General features: G+C 51.2%; 2 protein-coding genes across 3 annotated transcripts; both read right to left on the bottom strand.

Moving 5' to 3' along the window:
- Positions 1-1,353: 1,353 nt before the first annotated feature.
- Positions 1,354-10,494, bottom strand: LOC306955797 (uncharacterized protein; the record flags this gene model as incomplete). Its single annotated transcript, XM_079547165.1, has 8 exons — positions 1,354-1,653; positions 1,783-1,912; positions 2,493-2,778; positions 2,957-4,681; positions 5,241-5,514; positions 5,743-5,872; positions 6,091-6,376; positions 8,928-10,494. The coding sequence occupies 8 exons, from the start codon at positions 10,492-10,494 to the stop codon at positions 1,354-1,356; spliced, it is 4,698 nt and encodes a 1,565-aa protein (XP_079403291.1).
- A 6,156-nt stretch (positions 10,495-16,650) lies between these two features.
- Positions 16,651-21,531, bottom strand: PSME3 (proteasome activator subunit 3; the record flags this gene model as incomplete). 2 transcript variants are annotated; one of them, XM_079547315.1, is made up of 11 exons in its annotated part: positions 16,651-16,731; positions 17,209-17,295; positions 17,550-17,604; positions 17,746-17,813; positions 18,268-18,336; positions 18,861-18,973; positions 19,592-19,640; positions 19,942-20,046; positions 20,548-20,610; positions 20,912-20,944; positions 21,490-21,531. In XM_079547315.1, the coding sequence occupies 11 exons, from the start codon at positions 21,529-21,531 to the stop codon at positions 16,651-16,653; spliced, it is 765 nt and encodes a 254-aa protein (XP_079403441.1). The 2 variants fall into 2 exon arrangements, with proteins under 2 accessions (XP_079403441.1, XP_079403440.1); XM_079547314.1 differs by having other exon boundaries at positions 18,268-18,353; positions 18,857-18,973.
- Between the last annotated feature and the right edge of the window lie 60 nt (positions 21,532-21,591).

Genomic DNA, 21,591 nt, shown 5'->3' on the forward strand with positions numbered 1-21,591 from the left:
GAGAGGCCAGGAACTGGAATGGGAACAATGGCTCCCCTACAGTCACAGCCAGATGAGCTGGCAACCCAGGAGCTGCATGCCCTGCAGTGACAGCAGCTGGCTCCAGGACACGGCGTCCCCACGGTTCCCAAGCCACCACACATGGCCAAGGCACGCGCAGCGCACACTGTCACGCTTGGCTGTCCCTTAGCACCAAGGTTTCATCCAGAAGGTTCTCAGTCCATCGCAGTGCTGGGGCTGGAAACAAGGTCACCACTGCCTGCGTCAGCATGTGGTCAGAGTCCAGGCAGTACCTGTAAACACACAGGAGTACGTCCCTGCACAGGGAGCGCTGTATCTGTTCCCCCAGGCTCCCAGGACTGATACCCCCAGGCATCATCTGAGCATGCAGTGCAACTAATCCCACCCCAAATCACTTCCCCATGTTGCAGTGCCTCCATTCTGCTGCAATCCGAGGTGCAGGCCATCATGTCACAGCCCCTGGGGAGGGCAAATCCCTTTGCAGCTCCTGGCGACACAGCAGCCAACTGCCTGCTACGTGCCAGGGCTGGAGACAAACCTCACAGAATCCTGGCATACCGCAGCCCCGACCCAGCCCAGTGCAGTGGGGATGGGTTCCATGCTCCTGCAAGCTGGGGCTGTGCAGGCACTGGAGCAAGGGACCCCATGCTGGGGGGTGAGAACAAGGCTCCAGCCAGCAGCCAAGGCAGAACCAATTAATCCAGCTTGATACAGCTATTACACATTAACTCCTTTGTTTATCCTATATTTTGCTGCAGAAGGGTCCTGCCAGCACACAGGGTCCAAGAGTACAGCCAGTGTACACTCACACGGCCATGCTGGGCATTGTGCCCACCACTGAAACTTTGCCCTCTCTGGCGAATGCCTGCAAACCAATACAGCCTCATAACACCACCAGCGTCCAGGATCTGATCATCAGAAGCCATGCTGACGAGCTATGCAAGAGATGGGTCAGAAAATGCACTAACGTGCTTCTTTATTGGAGTTAGCTGGGCACCAGGCTGCCATCGTGCAGCATGTTCATCCTGTGCAGCATCCTTATCCCCAGTACTGTTCCCAGCGCTCAGTGCTGCCACAGCAGCTGGCACCCAGCATCACCTGGAGGAGCAGTCACCAAACAGCAAAGCTCCAAGGGCAGCTCCCTCACCACAGAGGCACCTGACTACCTCGGTAGGATAGAGCCTCACATCCGTGACCTGAAGGAGGAAGTGAGCAGGGCAGGTCCCAGCCAGCTGGCTGCACTCCCTCCACCACTGGAGGCCCTCCAGGAATGCAGCCCAATGGCTGGACACTGGCTGTCTGTGCCAGCACCTGTCCTCCTCTTTGACCCCATCAGTGCCCACCAAATGGGGAGCCCAGACTGATGTTGACAAAGCCGCCGTATTGGAAGGGTGACAGGCGTGGGGCACAGGTGGCCGCAGGCAGGCAGGCGAGGGGGTTGGCTCCACACGCCCCTATCCCCTGCTCGCTGCTGAAATAGATGCTGTCAGGCGAGTACAGCGAGGGGTCCTCGTCAAAGTAGTTGTAGGGCCTCAGGAAAAAGCCGACACTGTTCCCCACAGTCACTGTGTTGGGGATGTCCTCAGCATGAGGAACATGAAGGAACCCCACAGAAATCCACGCGACCAGGTCCTAGGACAGAGAGGGGAGACCAGAGTATCTCATCAGCTGCACCGACCGTTCCAGCCCTGTTCCCCCACCCGCTGTGACCATGAAGTCCCAGCCACAAGCAATCCTATGGAGCTCAGTACTCCCACTCACCTCGTTAGCGATGGTTTCATCATTGATGAAGTCAGCAAAAGTGACGGTGGGTGTCCAAGGGTCATTCTGGTTGTAGACACTGGTGCTGGTGGGTTCCTCCTCCTTCCTCCTGGTGACAGCCAGCTTGTACCTGTTAGAGCAGGAGGCACTGTGACACCAGGCAGGGCATAGAGTGGGTGCAGCACAAGTGGCAGCTCCAGAACTATGGGACTTGCCAGCCCAATGCTTTGACTTTAGGTCTAAATTATGCAACCTCCCCCAGAACACAGGCCGTTAAATTTCACCCTGGCTGCAAGCCAGCACTGCAGTTTTCCAAAACATTTTTCCAAGAGGCATCCTGTCCTTCTGCAGAGGAGTCAAGACCTACAGATACCAATGCAGCCCTTGGGAAAACATGTGATCATTCTAAATTAAACTTATCTGGGGTCAGATTCCTGCCTGGGAACTACTATGAACAGATGCCATTGAGCAATTTTTGTAGGGACTGTCAGAGACAAGAAGTAGACGAGCTTGTTATTTAACCCTTCCCTGCAGACAGGCTTGTCAGCAGGAGGGGATCAGGCTGGGGATGGGTGGCTGGGAAGCTTCTCAGCACCCGCAGGACGGGTATTAGTGGGTCCCCTTGGTGCAGAACACAGGGCTGCCCACGCACTGCATGCCTAGGCTGCTTGCAGCACAGTTGCAGCTTGCGGCCTCAGCCCCCCACCTACCTGCCCCAACTGATGGCTTTCTCCATGGGGCTGCTGGTGGGCAGGTGCTCCCCAGGGAAGCTGACCACCTGCACTCGATAGCTGCGAAGGTGTCCCCAGCGGTTGGGCTTCGGGCCGGTGAAGGAGAGGTAGCGGGGGAGAGAGGCATTGAGGGGGAACGCCGCCTCATTCTCTCTCTCCAGCCTCTCCCGGCGGAGGAACGGCTGCTGCAGGGTGTTCTCTGGGCTCCAGGGGATGCTCACCGTCTGGTACCCCATGTCATGGGACTCCAGTGAGTTCAGCTGCCCTGTGAAGTAAAAGGGAGAATCCCCTTGAATTCCACACTCTGGGTAGGGCTGCATCTCACCAAGAAATGCAGCTAAAGAGCGGCATTTTGAGATACAGAGCATGTCTGTAGGCAAAGCGCTCACCCACAGGGCCAATGGCCTTCTCAAGCCCTGCTGACCGCACAAGATGAGACCTACCATCAATATCCAGGTCTACCTTGTAGTGAATGTGGTGCAGGTGCATCGTCCCCAGTGTGTGTGGCCCAACTCTGTTGCCATAGTCAGTGCCCTGGTCATGGAGGAAGGAGGAACTGATGTAGCCGGTGGCATGGACCCGGACCTCCACAGCCCCATTGCTGTAGAACATGAAGTCCCAGACGTAGTCATAGTTAATGAGTGTGGAGACAGCACGAATAACCAGGGTGTTCTTCCGCAGCCCTCCATAGTACAAGGAGTGTGCATCAGAGAAGTGCCGCCGCAGAGGAAGGGAAGTGTCGTGCTCAAAAATGCAGAGTGAATTCTGGTTGGTTCTGGGGACATCTGACTCGGACAGGTAGTGCCGATCCACATAGGTGGCCATGTAGGGACAGTCAACACCCCTGACCAGCTCGTAGGCAAATCTGCCGATGCCAAAACTGCCATCGAGGTAGCGGGTGGACATACCCCCAGGGCAGTTAGAGCCATACAGAGCTAAGGCTTCCTGCAGGCTCAGCTCATAGATTATTCTTTCCCCGTGGAAACGGATGTCGAAGAGCCGTGGGCCAGTGTTGGGGTTCATGCCAAAAGCAATGCTCCAGCCATGGTAGGTGACACGGTTGTCCCTGACGCTGTACCGCGGCCCCTGGGGCTCAAACTGAAGTGGCCCTGGAGCACCAGGTGAGCGGAGGAGTCTCATGGAGCCCAGCACCGTGTCTTCCTGGGGCTTCTGAACCACAATCACCTTCAGCGACTTGGTCACAAATGCATTCTCCAGCTCAGCGGTGCTGGGGAAGTAGCGTCCATTGTAGAAGATCTGGCGCAGGTACCACTGGGAGACATCGAGCGGCCCATGCTCCACCAGCACCTCCAGCCCCACAGGCAGGACGAAGTAACCACTGCCAGCAACGCCATGGAAGAGGACAAACCACGTGGTGCGGTCTCCGGACTTGAGGCCACGAGGTGCAGTGGTGATAGTGGCCAGGTCGGTTCCATCAGATGCACAGCATGCAGCGAGGAAGCGTGGTGCCTTCCTCAGCTCCTTCTGGATGAGCTCGTTGATGGCTGCATACTCCACACCAGTGACAGCTCTGCGGTGGTACGGCACCTTCCCCCCGTACTTCTGCACCGTGACGTCCCGGTGGTACGTCGGTGCCGGCAGTGGGCCCACCACGTACTCGGTGACGTTGGGCTCTGCCTGGGCCCCAAAGTACAGCACAGCCAGCGCCTCGCGGGGCGGGGGAGCCCCTCCAGCATCCAGGAACCGCAGCACTTCTGCCTTGGCCGGAAGCTGCACGTCCACGGAGGCAATGCAGTTGTCAGAAGGTTTGGCACGCGCTGCATCAGCCAGCGGCACCCCGAGGCTGACCCGCAGGTACTGCACCACCTGGGCCAGCTCCTCAGCTGTCAGGTCGGCAAAGACCCGGCTGTGGCCGTCGTCCGCTTCCTCCTGTGCCAAGGGCTGCTGCTGGCAGGAGCTGGGGGCCCGTGCCCGGGTCAGCAGCACACAGACGAGGGCAAAGATTGTGGCCAGGGCCAGGAGGAGCAGCACAACCACGGTTTTCATGTTCATGGCTGCTGCTGGTTTCGAGGCCTTTTGAGTCGCTGCTTCTCCCAGCTTGGATTTGGTGGGCTGGGCGTTTTTTCTCCCTTGTCTTCTGAAGAGGATGGCCTGGATGAGCTCATAGGGAGGGCACACCGCAGTGCTCTCAGACATGCCTGGATTTGCTGGAAGCCATAAAAGGCAACTCTGCTCTGCTTCCTCCAGCAGACCACAGTTTTAAACGAACTCTCTGCTCCCGTCCTTCCCTGTTTGTCCCACAGGCTTCGCTGCGGCACAAGGAGGACGCAGGCGGACAGCGGGGAGAAAGGAGTGTGCCCCCGGCACTGCCTTCTCCTCGCACTCCATGCGCTGAACACTGTGCCCCAGGACCCCCCAGCAGCCATTGCTGGAAGCGTAAAACAAGACAGGCAGAATAGCACTGGATTTTTTTCTTTTTTCTTTTTTTTTTTTAACCTGACATTGGCACTACACAGCATTTGTTGCTACAACAGAGGAAGAGCATGTTCTCCTCACTTTTACCCCTGGCATGCAGCAGTTAGCAGAGACTCTGCAGATCTCTTCTGGGCAGTGTGCTTCACTCATACAGATCACTACATTATAAAAGCCACAATTAAAAAAAAGTTGTTACAGAACTGCAAACAAAGAAAATGCCACTAAAAGAAATGAATATCCATGGGAGATCAGTCAGCCTCTAATCCTGCTTCCTGGACCTTTAAAGCCTGCTGATATTTTGGAATCCGTCATAGGTGAATGGGGGGAAGCTTGGCAAGCAGGAGGCAGTTTGGGACAGGCAGGTGATGGGGTTAACCTCACATGCCATGAAGTTCTGCTCGCTGGTGAAAAACACGCCATCGGGTGAGTAAATGGAGGGGTCCAAGTCGTAGTAGTTGTAGGGTCTCAGGAGAAAACCAACTGAATTTCCCACCGTCAAGGTGTTGGGAATATCTTCTGAGTGAGGGATATGGAGGAAACCAGCAGTTATCCAGGCCACAAGATCCTAGGCAGGAGGAGGTACATGAGTGCGGTTATTTTTGACTGAAATCAGTGCCTGGGGCACAGGAGAACAGAGGGTACCTCAGTGGGCACCCACAGCCCATGTTCCTACAGCCCAGCAACGCTCCAACCCACTCTCCTCATGCTTTGCTGCTGTCCCAGTGGATCCCATGAGCAATGTGTGAGGTGGTGTGGCCGGCACCAGCAGCCCATGCCTCCAGCCCCTCCTCACCTCATTGGTGATAGTTTCATTATTGATGTAGTCAGCAAAAGCGACAGTGGGGGTCCAAGGGTCGTTCTGGTTGTAGACACTGGTGCTGGTGGGTTCTTCCTCCTTCCGCCTGGTGACAGCCAGCTTGTACCTGGGGACAAGGACAGAGACAGGACCCTGGGGGCAGGGCAGAGCTAAAGGCTGCTCCCTGGAGCCTGCAGATTACCAGGCTGGTCCTATGGAGTAACCAAAGTACCGGGCTGCATCAACCCCCTCCCTCCCCACAGGAAGCATCCCTGCAGCACCGCTTCAGCCAGTGAGGCTGGAGGCATTGCAGAGTACTCAGTGACCCCATCAGAGCAGTCTGACCTTGCCCAGCTGATGGCCCTCTCCATGGAGCTGGCTTCGGGAATGTGATCCCCTGCAAAGCTGATGATTTGAATCCTGTAGCCACGTTGGTGGCCCCACTTGTTTTTTTTGTTGGTTGCAAAGTAGATGTATCTGGGCATCGTGGAGTGGAGCCGGAAGGCAGCCTGGTCCTCTGTGTCCAGGGCCTTCTCAGTGAGCCGTGGACGCTCAATCTGCTGCTCTGGGTTCCAGGGAGCCTGTGCCACCTCAAATGCCATGTCATGGGCCACCAAAGAGTTCTTCACCTCTAGGAGGACAAAGCAAAGCAGCTGAGAACTTTCCTGCAGTCAGATCCCACTCTCTCCATTGACCCTTCCTGCACCCCAGGCTCCAATCACCACTACCTGCAGACAAGAGTTACTATTTCTCCCTGGTTCTACTGCGCAATGGCATGCCATGCTCTGTAATGCAAGTTTATTTAGCCGGTGAAACACAGCACTGTGTCATATGGTGCCATTCCTGTGCACTCTCGTCCTTGATGAGAGAGCAGAAAAGGAACCTCTCCAAGGACAGAAGAACCGGTATGAGCCCTGTCTGATTAACCCGAGCACCTGACAGCCCAAGCACCATGTTTCTGCTCACCAGAATGCATCCTGCAAGGCTGCACCAGATAGAGCATGGGCTCTGAGCACATCTGCACATTACAAAAATGGAGCAGCTCCGGTCTTTCCACAAAGATGATACAACAGCCAAGGGCTCACAGCAACAGGAGCAGCACAAGAACAAAGAAATCTAGTGATAGGATGGCCAAGAGATGATGAAGGACCCCAGCAGCAAACTTCTGCCAGCCTCCAGCACCTGCAAGGTTTGACCAGAGCTTTGGGACCAAGCCCCAGCATTGCAGGTGAAGTCAGCATGAGAGGCTGAGACCTATAGAAATGGACCCATGCAGCCACTGTTGTGCTTCTTCTCATCTTTTTTGTGACGTGGACAAAAACTTCCAATTCCATACCTCCCCTTCCAGTGACAGTTTGAGATTCCACCTGTCTTTTCCCTATTTCTTTCATTTTGCAATCCCTCCTTTTTTTTTTTTTTTTTTTTTTTTCCCCTCCTCCACTCCAGAAGGACTCTAAAATCATCCTAAAAGGAGTAGTTATTAAGTTTCTAGGCATTTCTCAATGAGAAACAAACAAATTTAAAATACATGGTGGTAGTTTACAGCATATAAAATGTCAACAGGAGCACAAGGACGGATTGAAACAGAAGTTGTAGAGGAAAAAAACAACCTTAACGCTCTCTATGAGAACACATCACCTACCCCACATGTGGGAAGAAAAACTAGTGGGGGAGTCTGAAAGAACGCATAGAGAGCCCGAAAGAGACAAAACCCAGACCTACCCGCCATGTCCAAATGTATTTTAAAGTTGACAGGAGAAGTGCATATTGTAGCCAGAATCCTAAATCCTACTGCTGTACCATCTCCATGGAAAAAGGAGGAGCTCATATACCCCGTGACCTGGAATTTGGCTTTGACAGTTCTGTTCTGGTAGAAGATGAAGTCTCACAGCTCCATATTGGTTTTCTGCCACCACATTAATTCAGATCCTTCTGTTTCCTGTCTCACTTCCAGCCCCTCTTCTCTGAAGGCCTTGCAGAAGGCCTTGTGTAGGGGATGCTATGCTCGTGCAGCAGGACAGGGGGTAGGAGAACCCCTCAGGCACCCTGCATTGCCTCTAGTCCTGGTACTCAGCTCAGCATAAACACTTTCTTTCCCCTGCTTGGGCCTTGACATAACTCTTCTCCACTGCTCTTGCTCCAAGGTGTGCTCCAGGTGTGCAAACAAAGCAGGGAATGCAGAGATACAGCAGCCACGTAAATGGACCTTTAGCTGCTTTAGCATGCTCTCAAGCCTTGTTCACAGGAAGAGGATCAGATTCAGCTCTGTTTTTGACCGTGATGCCGAAAAGCAGCATTACTCAAGGCTACATGAAGCAGGAGTCATGGAGCTGCACTGCTGCTGGGCTTGGGCACAGGCAGCCCACAACCTCCCGATGGATCCTGCTGGTTCTCTGAATATGTAAAACATTTCCCACCCCTTTTACAGGAGTAGGTTTCAATAGAAAATATCCCACACCACCGGCTGGTGCCCTCTGCTCCACTGCAGCCCCAATGCCTTCCTGACTTGCAGAATCTGGATCAGCCTGGGAGGGAAAATAAACACAATGTGCTCAGCCTGTATGCACTGCAGGGCAGCACTCAGCCCTTCACTGCAGCAGAGAGCTGCTCCCACAGGAACCCATGCCCCCACATGCAGGAGCAAGGAATACTCTGGTTCCTCGCAATAGCTGATGAGACACAGGCTCAGGATCTAGCTACACAGATTTCCTTGAAAGGGATGGAAGGACAGATGTGCAGATGGTCAGTGCTGCACACCACACAGGAGAGCACGGATTTCCCCAAGGCATGAGAGGATGCCACGAATAGCACCAGGCATTGCGGGAGCCAGCTCACACCTCTTGTTCTGCAGACAGGGCTGTGCCTGCCCCGTCTGCCTGGCCACGCTTTTGGCAACATGCACCGTGCCAGACATGGGGCCTCAAGGAAACACAGATGTTTTGCAGCTGCTACTTTTCATACTTTCCCTAGGATGAATACAGAGCTCCCAGACAATTTCCTCTGCCTGTAACTCCATTACCTGGACAGACAACTACACACACAGAAAAAGAATTTCGCAATTAAAAGTTGGGAGACAGAAAAAGCAGAGATCTGACAGCAACTGCAAGGGACTCCAGAGACCAGAATCCCCCCCAAGACATTCCCCATTATAATGGCATAAATGAAAGGGATGTAAGACCTACCTCCCACATCCAAGTCCACTTTATAGTTGACAAAATGGGTGTGAATTGTACCCAAGGTATGCTCCCAAACTCTATTGCCATACTGCAGACCATTCCCATGGAAAAAGGATGAGCTCGTGTACCCTGTGGCCTGGACTTTGCCTTCGATGGCCCCGTTCTGGTAGAAGATGAAGTCCCAGACATAGTCGTAGTTACCCACAGTGGTGATGGATCTAAGGACCAGCGCGGAGTTGACCATCCCACCATAGTACGACGACTGTAGGTTGGAGTAGTGGCGCCGCAGAGGGGAGCCCAGGTTCTGCTCGAAAATGCAGAGGGCTGCCGTCCTCCTGCTGTAGCTCAAGCCCTCATGTAGGGTGTGTGTGTCCACATAGGTGGCCGTGTACGGGCAGTCGACCCCACGCACCAGGGGTGAGGAGTAGCGCCCAATGCCAAAGCTGCTGTCCATGTAGCGGGTGGACATCCCGCCAGGGCAGTTGGAGCCATACACTGACAGCGCCTCCTGCACACTCATCTCGTACACAACCCTCTCCCCATTGTACCGGATGTCAAACAGGCGCATGCCCGTCATCACACTCATTCCAAAGGCAAAGCTCCAGGCCTGGAAGATGATGAGGTTGTTCCTGATGCTGTACCGCGGCCCCTGGGGCTCATACTGCAAGGGGAACGTCGCGGCCACCGGTGCTCGGGGCCTCATAGACGAGAAGTCCCCATCCCACGGTGCTCTTTTCACCTTCTCCACATGGACACCACCCTGCACATAGATTCTCTCCAGCTCAGACATGTCCCTGTAGTATTGGCCGTTGTAGAAGACTCTGTGGACTGCCCACTGTGTGAGATCCAGGCTGCTGTGGTCCACCAGCACCTCCAGCCCCATCGGGTGCAGGAAGAACCCACTCACATTCTGAAACATGACAAACCAGGTGAGCCGATCTCCAGACCGGGATCCACGGGGAGCAGCTGTCACAGCAGCCAGGTTGGCCCCATCATACTCCATCACTTGGTCCATGAAGGATGGAGCTGCAGGGAACACCTGTTTTTTAAAAAAATCAGCAACCTGTTTGTATTCAGCAGGCAATGCTGGTCTGCGGTGGTACGGCACCTTCCCCCCGTACTTCTGCACCGTGACGTCCCGGTGGTACGTCGGTGCCGGCAGTGGGCCCACCACGTACTCGGTGACGTTGGGCTCTGCCTGGGCCCCAAAGTACAGCACAGCCAGCGCCTCGCGGGGCGGGGGAGCCCCTCCAGCATCCAGGAACCGCAGCACTTCTGCCTTGGCCGGAAGCTGCACGTCCACGGAGGCAATGCAGTTGTCAGAAGGTTTGGCACGCGCTGCATCAGCCAGCGGCACCCCGAGGCTGACCCGCAGGTACTGCACCACCTGGGCCAGCTCCTCAGCTGTCAGGTCGGCAAAGACCCGGCTGTGGCCGTCGTCCGCTTCCTCCTGTGCCAAGGGCTGCTGCTGGCAGGAGCTGGGGGCCCGTGCCCGGGTCAGCAGCACGCAGACGAGGGCAAAGATTGTGGCCAGGGCCAGGAGGAGCAGCACAACCACGGTTTTCATGTTCATGGCTGCTGCTGGTTTCGAGGCTTTTTGAGTCGCTTTTGGAGCAGGGCTTCTGCTGCTGCTTCTGCCAGTTTATGCTGCAGTGGATGGAGTAGCAAGGAAAGTACAAAAGACTGGGAGAGGCTAGGGGAGGAGATCTGAAGTTAGTGGTGAGCAGAAAGAGCAGCTCTCACTCACTGCATTCTACTCTGCCTTCTTCCAAGAGCTGCTGCCCTGAGAGAACCACGGGGGATGCAGTCAGTGACTCAGACAAACTTCACATCACTGTTACTTTTTCAGTCCTGCCCAGTTTCCTGAGGCTGTAATAACGACAGTCCTGTAGTCATACCAAGGTGGTTGGGACCACAGTGAGGCTCTCACAGACTGGGAATTGTTGCCACACTGTAGAATTTCACCTCTTTGCAACTTGTCAAATTTCCTTGTTTATCAGGCTGCTTCCTTGCAAACACTCTCCCTGGCAGTATGATTTCAAACTTGGAGTTACTTTTTATTTTAGTTTTTAAAATCTTCTACGTGGAAGCCTTTGTGAAAACACATCCACCTGTGTAGTAGTAAAAAAAAAAAACTTTGGCAGGCATAGAGAGCTGGAGTTTAGGACGATATACTGGCCCCGGTACAGCATGAACAACTAGCTCTTAGTTTGCATCTCTGAGTATTCATTAACTAATTAATCCCCATCATTCCACTGGAACAAGTTCAAGTAAGCTTTGCCTCTGCCTCAAATTCTAAGGTAAACTGCGGTGCAGCTTCAGAGAAGTTCCCTCAAGGACAGCCTTTGATCTGTGGCATCCACACAGGCAGCGCCAGCAGCCCCCTGCTGTCCCACTGCACAGGCTGACCAGCCACCTCCAGTGTGTCTCCCAAAGGCTGTGACAGCTCCCTCAGCCATTGCCACCCAAAGTCTCTGCTGTTCTCACAGCATCACAGAGCAGGACGGGGGGTTCTTTGCTGCCACACAGCAAACACCAGAGACAGACAAGACACACCGCTTCAGTTGCAGTCCCTGCCTGTCCCTGAGCTGGTGCTGAGAAATACAAGCAATCCAAGAGAACCACAGCTGGAGGTTGAACCCAACATTTCCATTCCTGCTGCCAGCCTCACCTCACCTCACCCTGGCCTTCCCTTTTTCCTCCAGAGTTTCCCAGTGGCAGGCTATCCCAGCCTGCAGCACCATTTAATCTTCTTCCTCTGCTCCGGGTCTTGCCCTAGACTCAGCCTTTCCTGAGCCACACTTACCAGACATCGCACTGGCAGGCAGGCAGCTAGATGATTTTAGGACACCCTACATTATCTTCACCACAGTGGACAGCTGTCAACCTTCTTTAACCTCAGCTGCAGCCATGCAGGCAGAGTCGCTTCATGCAAGCAGGAGTCCCTTCTGCTCACTGCCTGTTGCACCAGTAAAGTCACAGTAGTCATCTCATGTAGCTGCTGACCAGAAGAGGAGAACCCTGTGACAAAGATGCAAGTAGTGGGAAGAGACAGGACCTATGATAAAAGAGCTTTGGCAATACAGGCTGTAATATCTACAGGTTTTAGAGGTACCCTGCCCCATCAGCTTTCCACTGATCTCTAACAGCAGAATCAGATGCCTGAATAGCCCTAGATTAAGTAAAAGTAGTGCTGAATTCCAAGATAGCATTCCAGCTATGAAGTCAACAAGGCTTTAAGGGTTACTTTGCGTTGGGTCCCAAGGAGAAAGTCCCTTTTGGTGTAAAGCCTAGAACACAGTACTCCATTTCACTTAGAGTGCAGAGAGGAAGTGCTTTTGTACTGTTGAAGGTTGGGAACAGAGTCAAGACACACCTCCTGCCTCCAGGAATTTAACTGGCCTCTGCTGCAACACACCTCTGCACAGCTGGGCTGAGCCTGCTGCACAAACCACATCTACCTTTACATTTCCCTGTAGCAAAAATAGCAGATAATTTAGTTTCAACTTTGCCTATTGGTGCTGCATCTCATGTCCCTAAAAGCCAAAGCACAAGCTGCAATTAGATTGTCATTTTTTAAGCAGCAGTAATTTAAGAACTGGATAAACTTCACAGGCCTTACACTGCCCCACAAATGACAACTCAACCCTGCAGCTTGTCGGTCAGATGTCTGAAAATAAAGTGTGGGAACACTTCTGTGCACGTTGGGGATTTGGAATGCAACAAAAGAACAGAACCCCAGTCAAACGATGTCCACATGATGAACAAATCCACAGCACACACCCTGGGTCTGCTCAATTAGTTGGCACTAACTGATCTCTGTGCTGCCTCTGTCCTGCTGCAGGGTACGTGCCAAGGCTGTCATATCTAATATTATGCGTCATTTAATGATGCCCATTTCTGCTGTACCTTTCAAGCTGAAGACTTTTACAGTTTGTAACAAGAATTAGCCTGTATTTTCTGGGAGTTCTGTTCCAGAACAAATACAAGAACTAAATCCATTGCTATCCTTCAGCAGACATTTCAGGAAGCAGGGCAATTATTTGAGTCTGAAGAGATGAGAAACCTTATCAACATGCAAGTGATAAAAAATGTTGAGGGACTCTTAAGTATAACACATACCACAGGAACAGCATCTTCTCCAAAAGGACCCTGAAGCAACTTAAAGCTAGCCTAGAATTTCAAAGATGACACATCTCACTAATAGCAGCATGACTTGTTTATGAGCTGCGTGGTACAAAAAAAAAAAACCAACTGTTCACAGCTCATTTCCCCAGTCTAATTAGCCCATGACTCTTCCCTACCTAACATGGAGAATTCACATCATACCAGTTTATTTTGACTATGTGGTTGCTTTTAGGCACTGCTTGTCAGTGCAACACGTCAAGTAAAGTGCCAGTATCTTCCAAACAAAGCACAGTAGCTGGGAGTTTGCTGTGCTTTGCTCACATAGAAAGGTAGAGCTGGCAAAAATAGTCCCTCAAATTTATAGGAACCAAAGCACAGACAGGCAGTCTTTTGAGTCAGTGACTGCCAAGCAGCTGGGTAAAGAGTATACTGAGCACACACAAATTCTTGCCAGTTTTCCTGACACGGGTACATCCCAAGCAGATCCCAAGTCAAACTTCAGACTCAACCTCCCACTCTCTCACCTTTCACAGTCAGCTTGTGTAAAACAGACTGCTGGAAATTGCTTGACACTTACTCATGCTGGCTAGCGTTTTTGTCTGAACACAACTGCTGTGCACTTATTCTTATTTCAAAGTTCTAATCTCCACTGCAAATGCAAGCTGGGATGTCTCAAGAAGCTGTGAGTTAGAGTCCTGACAGCACACTGCCGCTTCTCTGGGAAAGAAGAGCAGAAACCACCGCACCAAGGGGTGAGGATCCCAGACAATAAACCTTCCCCTGCTCCTCTGCACGAAACATGCTTCTCACCAACACCTGTCAGCACAGCAGTGATGGACGTTTCATCCTTCCACAGGACTGCTGGCACAGGGCTGCTGTGGGCTCCTTTTCTCCTGGCCGTATCAAGGTGGACCTCTTCTGCCATACGGCATTGAGCAATGCCAACAGTAATCTTTTCAGCAATAGCTCCTGCCTCCTCAGCCCCAGGGACCTGTGCTGTCAGTTCCTTACCCATCTTCACCAAGAAGTGTGGGCACCAGGACTTTTCCACTCCACAGGAAGCACAGTGGCCCAGCAGGAGGCAGAATACAGCTGTCTACAAGCTGCTGCTTATGCTTCGTCTTGGAGGCTGAAGACTTTGCAGACAGGTCGGCCAGGAGGCCAGGTCTCGCCCAGCCTCCCAGCGCTCCTCAGGCTGGATCACAGCCCCCACCTAGTGGCAACCAAGCTGTGAGGGACACAGCCTCCCTATCACAAAGCAGAACAGGCTGGACTTCAGCAGCTCACAGACAGGAAGCTGGGGAATGAATGCCACTTGGCTGAACACTGCAGAGCAGGTCCCTGCAGCCCAGGCTGTATGCCACACGTGCTGAGGAACAGGAACGAGAACAAAAGCATGCCTCTGAGAAACGCTGAGGATGCTTTGGCCCATGTCTCCTTTGTACTGCACGCACAGTAAAATCAAGAGAATAACAGACCATCCTTTGAATACACTTGTCAGGTATGATACTCAGATGCCTGTCCTACAACACTGCAGACATCTGCTCTGCACAGATGCAGGGGCAGCTGTGAAGTGAGTTGCAGCTCTTAGAACACCATCATGCAAATGACTTGTACCTGTCTAGTTACACCTGGACCCAAGACAGCCTGAGTCCAACACAAAGGACAAGAACAGGGCAGATCTCATCAAACTCAAGCCCCTGGGCCTAATATAAGGCATGCTGAAGGAACAGAAACAATCTTCAAAGTAGCACACGCATAGCAGTATCAACAGTCAAAAAGAAGAATGAGCAGAACATATGGAAGGAACCACTGGATGTGTGAAAGGCACGGCCAAGAACAGACACCAACACTGCAGAGCGATTCTAAGAGCTCAGTATCACAGACAAGGGGCTAGCTTAAAAGAATTCAAAGTACCTTATTTTAATTTCCTGATATGGTAAAAGTTTACATAGTTTCATCTGGCAAAGAGAGCTCAACAAATTAAAATAAATCAATACAAAGAAACACAAGGGGGAGTGCTGCTCCCAGATAGCAGCTACAACGCAGTTGGTTTGTTACAGAATATTTATTAGTGGGAAGACTAAGGTTGACTCACTACAAACAACAACAGAAGAGTCTATAGAAAGGGCTGGCGGCCCTCCACACTCCGGGGAAATCCCTAGGAAACCAGCAAGAGACAACATGGCTCTTAGAGGTGGAAGCAGAAAAAGAAAACAAAAACAAAATTTAAAAAAAAAAAAAAAAAAAAAAAAAAAAAAAAAAAAGAGAGAGAGAGAAAGTTCATTTCTTTTGTCACTGTTGTTACAACGAAGTTAACACAACTATTAAGGCTACTGCACAATAAGAATATATGGGTGTAACGAGACCTGGGAAACAGTGAGGTTCCAGAAATAAATGATTTAACATTCCCTGAATATGGGACTTAAGTAGAAATACTATAAATAAAAAATTTGGAGCCTGCAGCATTATGGGTTCACTTCCCACACACAAAAACTGACGCAACACAACCAATCATTTCCAAAGGGGGTTGTAATGGACCATGAAATGTTCCAGCAGCTTAGAGGAGTCAGTAGGCACACAAGGGTGCTCTTTTGCAGGGGAAAGAATACAAGGTTTGCAACGGTACCAGGTGGGAATTGGCCATCCTCACCCCAAGCACTACTGTCACAGCTGGCCTGCTGTGCCTGACAGCTGGAAGCACTGCCAGAAGAAAGCAGGTTGCATTCTGATCACACATGGAATCTACCAGGAGTTTAGCATCAGACCTCTGGCTCCTCCCTTCTCTCAGCCTGGGCAAAAGCAACTTATACTGAGGAGGCATGAAGACTCCCGTAAAGTTGGTTTTAACCAAGAAAGTGACTCTAGTCAATTTGCAAATTGGAGCAGAAGCCACATGCGCTCACAACCAGCCAGTACAGCAATCAGCCCCAGTGACAAGCACCACCTTCAGCTCTGCACTGACCTGCTCAGAACCAAGGCAGAGACAGATGGGCCACACTCTACTGAGTCAAAAAAGCCACAGAACAATTACAGACCTCTCAGTGGCACTGGAACGTGGCTCTGGCCACCAACCCAGACGGGGCAGGATCCTGTCTTTGCAAATAAGTCAGTGCAGAGCATTGGCAAAGGGGCTCAACTACAGCCAGCACTGAAGAGAGCTGGCTTTCAGTGACTGCACCACCACCCAGGCCTTATCTTGTGCTGAAGACTGTCTGCCTTGTTCACAGAGACCACAGAGAAGTCTCCAGCCAAGAGATGGAACACGACAAGGGCCTGGTCTCTACTGTAGCTCCTACTCAGGTAGGAAGAAAGGCATGAAGGAATGTTCCTGCCTGGCTGGCGCTCTGCTCTCACTCTGCAGTAGCCTCTAGGGCATCCCAAAGCAGCAAGGCCTTTTTCTTTACCAGATACTAGAGGGAGGGAGAGCTCCTGAGACCTGAATAAAACCAATCACAAAACTAGGTGAGAATTTCTTTAGATTTTAACTAAGAATGCAATACTATTTCCAGCCAGTTTCCCATCTCGATAGTCATGTAACAAACCAAGGCAATGACGGTCTTTAGTTGACTGAACAGTTCTCAAGTTCAAACGTTGACACTTAATAAAGGGTCTCAGCATTGCTGCTCCGAGGCCTCTTGATCTTCTCAATGTTTTTAAGGATCATGTCATGCAAAGTGACCTGCAAAAAGGGAGAACACAACTCAGAAATGAAGGAGGGGAGTGTCACTTAGCATTCAGGATTCACAACAACCACTGACTTGAGCAATATCACAGCTCATTCTGGTACTACTTTCAACCCCTGCTTGCAATCACATTTCTGCTTAAAATAAGCACAAAAAGAAGACATCAATACAGAGTACAGAAATGGTTTCTACTGCCTGAAGAATTTAGGATTGCAGGTTCCCACAGCAGTGCACAGAATATTTTGTGCTCAGCTTTCATGAATACTCAAGTTGGAAACACCCACATCTCTGGGAGATGGTGGGGAGGCAATAAACACTTAGTTCTTCTTGCTAGTGCCAAAGCAGACCAGGAAAGACATAGGCTTCTCGCCAGGACTAGCTGTAATCATAGGGAAAGGGGAGAGCAGCAGAAGGATCGAAAGGGCTCTTTCTGTTACGTGGAGAGCCAGCGAGAGCTCTGTTTTTTCACTTACATACTGATTCCTCAGCTCTGAAATGATCAGGCGCAGACTGATGTACTCCTTCTCGTCAATCTCTGTCACTGTGCGGCGGTAGTCCTCCTGCAGGAAACAGATGCATGGCTAAGTGGCCTGAGCTCAGGTGTGCTTCCATGTACCAACTGAAGGTCCTACCTTTTACAAAGGAATCCCCCTTTCAGTTTCTTCTCTTCTGATGAAGATATTCTGTACTCTAATATAGCCCACCCTTTTCCCACAGCGCCCTTAGCTCAAAAAGGACAGTGATGGAGTAGCCTGAAGAGTCCCAAAAAGCAGCAGCACGTAAACAGTAAAGCACCACTTCCCCATTTACTTACCACATGAGGGTACTTAGCTATTTTGGACACCAACTTGGCTCTTGTGATATAATACCTGTTAGGAAAACCGAGACAAATCAGACAAACAGTACCAAGATTTTTCCAGACACAACCTGCCCCAGCAAAGCTGAAGGACCTTCCCCAAAAGGTTACTTTTCCCAGCAGCACTCCCAGAGAGAGCTCTGTTTCTTCATACCTAGAAATCTGGTCCAGATAGGATGCTGCCTCACTCTCCACAGTTCGAAGCTCAGCGACTGTTTCCTCCTGCAAAGGAAGCCTTCTCATGAAATACTCATACTGAAATTGGCCATCGTGGCTCTAGAAGTACCCTGTCTCAGCAGTTCCATGTCAAGCTCAGATTTGGATTTTAAAACCTAAACCAACTCCACCACTGCAGACACTGGATACAATCAAATGATTTGGAAGAAACCTAGAGGTCCACGCTCTTGGGGCATAGCTCTCTGCCACAGAAGGGCATACAGCCTGCCAACGGCTTACGGGCTGGTTTGGCCCGGTTCCATGACTAGCAGGGCAGAGGTATCCACAGACCCATGTCCTGAGAAAGGGAAAAGGGAAAAAAGGAGAAAAAGGTAGAGAGATGGGCCTTAAAACAGCGGCAACAATCTGAGGAGAAACAAACTAATTTACTAAATCAGATATCGAAACGTAAGACAACACACTATAATACAAAACCACGACACAGCCAATGATATCTTACCTGAATAGAAACACCAAAGTTGTTTCCATCTTCTATCCTGGGAATTAGAAGTTGCACCCACATTTTGACCTGCAGAAGAAAGATCACTATAAACAGATCACTGCCAAGATTTTTACAGAGAAATCTTGTAATTTTTTCCAAAAGCCCCCTATGACCGTGTCTTTGCCATGCAGCTCATGATAAACTCCTACAGGTTCTCCATGCTCCCACACCACTTCTGAGTAGATTAAATTTCTCATATGGCTGAGAAGCCACACAAGCATAGCAGCTTCTCAAGGGAAGCTCCCCTGATTGTGCCCAAGTGGCTCTCAGCAGGTGTTGGTTACTATGCAAGAGGGTGAAGAAAAGCCTCAAGTAAGGAGCCTGCAAAACAGACATCCTCCTTCACAAGGTGTACTACAGAACTCCCTGAGAGCTCAGAAAAGGAACATTTCCCTGCACCTACCTGTCAGACTTCACAAGTGCAGGATTCATACCACTATCATTTATAAGATACAGAGGAATCTGCTCCTTCAGCGAACCTTCACACAAGGAGCAAAAGTATTCTAGTGCCCCCATCTGCTCCAGAACTCAGGGATGCAGCCCATACCCACCGTATTACACTTCTCAATAAGCAGCCTGATCTCTGGTTTCACTTTCTCAATGATGTCCACCAGCTGCTGGTTGCTCTTCAGCATCCCATTGGGCATCACAAACACTTTGGTACCTACAGTGGCAGAGAAGGCAAACGCATCACCTCTATGTGGGAACAGATGCACCAGAAGATCAGACCAAAGGTCCACCTGAGCATCATGTCTCCTACAAAGGCTAGCAGTGGACACTGAGCCAGGACACAGCTAACCAGCGAGGAGGGGGGAAACTGGGCATGGGCTAGCCGTGATTGCCACAAAGGAAAGAAGAGAGGAAATACGGACTTAGACGAGAACTGGAGAGCTCTAGCCTGCTGAGCCTAGGTACAAGGATTTTCCTGACACACGTGTAAGAAATTATTCTGCCTCAGCTTAATCCAAAACCAGGGGTCTTCCTCCAGATGTAAAAAGCTTTTAGAATAGATCCATGGGGAGGCCAGCTGCTCATCAACACACTATGCCTAAGCAACTGCTACTTATGTCCATCAGAGAAATCCAAATCCTGCTGCTTCTAAGAGCTAGAACCTGACTCCACCACAAGAGAATACCTGTAGGTCAGGCTCTGAGGCTGCAGAGACAGGTCTGCATAAGCAGCAGATGCTGTCAGGTCAGGGCAAGTAGGACTGAAGTCATTTCATTCTCTTAAGGCACGGCTCAAGGGGCAGGCAGCAACAAAGAGACTCGGGGATTCTTACCCTGAAAGGTCTCTTCACGGTCTTCCAGCTTCCTCTTTTTCATATTTGGCTAAAATATACAAAATGTTTTACTCACAAACTAGTCGTAAGCTATAAAACTGTTGCAGAGGAAGTAAGGATAACATTAGGGCCTCTGCTACACTCCTGGTTTCTAACCATCCGTCTTTAAAAACAAAGGAACACTGTGAAGGACAGCATCACCCTTCAGCAGACTTCCCAAGATCGGGAGACCAATTCCTGAAAGCCTTTGGGAGGCTGTTTGTTAACTAAGAATATTCTAATCCAACACAGACCAGGCCATGCAGTTTTAATTATCAGAAGCAGGAGCTCAGCCAAGAGAGTAACCTTACCCCGTCCAGTCCATCATGGCTGTTTGTGAGAAGAATTGGGTCAGGCACTGGGAGATTCATGTCTGAATGGATCTGAGTGAGATCGTGAATATTCAGGATAGGCTCCTGGAAAATAATGCATACTTGTTATTTAATTATGAAATAACGACTTCTATCACAGTAAGCACAATAAGATGACAAAAGTTTTACATCTCCAAACACAAAATAAGGACGAATACAAAAAAAACTCCAACAATAGGACCGTTAGCAAGACCTCCCTCTGTCCAAGAGCAGAGTGCCAGCTCTAGATTACGATCAAAGCTATTGTCTGTCTGCAGCGCTGGGCATGCTGGAGTCCTATAGCATCATGAAGGACAGCCCAAAGCTACTGAATGCGTAAGAACAGTAAATGTGTCGATCACATGAAGAAAACTGAAACAGGAATCACTCCCTCTAGAGCTAGCAGCGTTTCAGTACATGCACGCAACAAAGCCATTGCTTCGCTTCTCTGCATTATGGTGATACACACAAGATAAATGCACAGGAAGGATCTGTTCCAGTCACATCACCTTCCAGCACACAGTTTGAAAATAAAATAGAATACAGAAGATAGCATGTATATCTTACTTTCAGGAACCCATCGAGTTCTAACAGCTTCTTTGGGAAAAAGTTTGCCACTAGATCTTCAGCCTGATAGAGAAAAAAGAGATTATGAAGTGAAACAATGCCATGAATTAATCATGAGCTAACAAAAACACCAGGAAAATTGACTCTCCAAAGCCAGGAAACAGCAGGGCACATAAGTTCTGCCTTCCAACAAACTCCACACAAAGCCAAAGGGAAAAAAAAGACGTGGAGTGGGCCACAAGGCTGTATAATCTCATCTCAGCCAATGACTAAAGTGAGCTGTGCACACTTCTAAGATTACAGAAGACACTCAAACGTCAAAAAGACGTGCCAAGCTAGCTCTTTCCTCTCAGAGGATACTCACCTCACTCGTGATCCGCTCTCTGAAGGAGTCAACCTACAGAAGAAACAAAGCAACAGTTCAGGACCGTCCTAAAAAATTCCCCAACTCAACAGTAGCTGGGCGCTGCGCCATGCACGGATGGAGCCTGCCTCAGGTCCGAACCCCGGGCACCAACTTGTTCCTGTGAGCGCACGGCGGAGGGCCGGGAGACCCCAGGATGGACGAGAAGCAGCCGAACGCAGCCCGCGCCTCCCTCACTTGCACGGGCCGAGTTCCAAAGGCCAACGCACGGCGCGAGGAGCCCAGAACAAAAGCCGCGAGGCCACAGACCGCCAGCTTCAGCGCAGGCTGAACGCAGCACACACCGAGCGGAAACAGCGCGGGCGCGGCCCGGCCGGGGCCCAGCAGGAGACTCCGATCGGACAGCGGCGGAAGAGGAGCGGCGGGGCGGAGTGGGCCGGGCCGCGCTAGGGAGGCGCGGAGAAACGGCTGAACGGCCCCCGCGGAGGTGCCGGGCCCGCCCCGAGGCCCGGGCAGACTCCACGGGGAGGGCCGGCAGCAGCGGCGGGCCGTTAAGCGGCCGAGAGCAGCGGGCGCACCTTGAGCTTCACCTCCGGGTCCACCTTGAGCAGCGAGGCCATACCGGCAGGTGCGAATCCGGGTCTCGCCGTGCCACGGGCTGCGCCTGCCGCCACCCCACC

This window comes from Tetrao urogallus, assembly GCF_951394365.1.
Source record: "Tetrao urogallus genome assembly, chromosome: 26".
Taxonomy (NCBI): Eukaryota; Metazoa; Chordata; class Aves; order Galliformes; family Phasianidae; genus Tetrao; species Tetrao urogallus.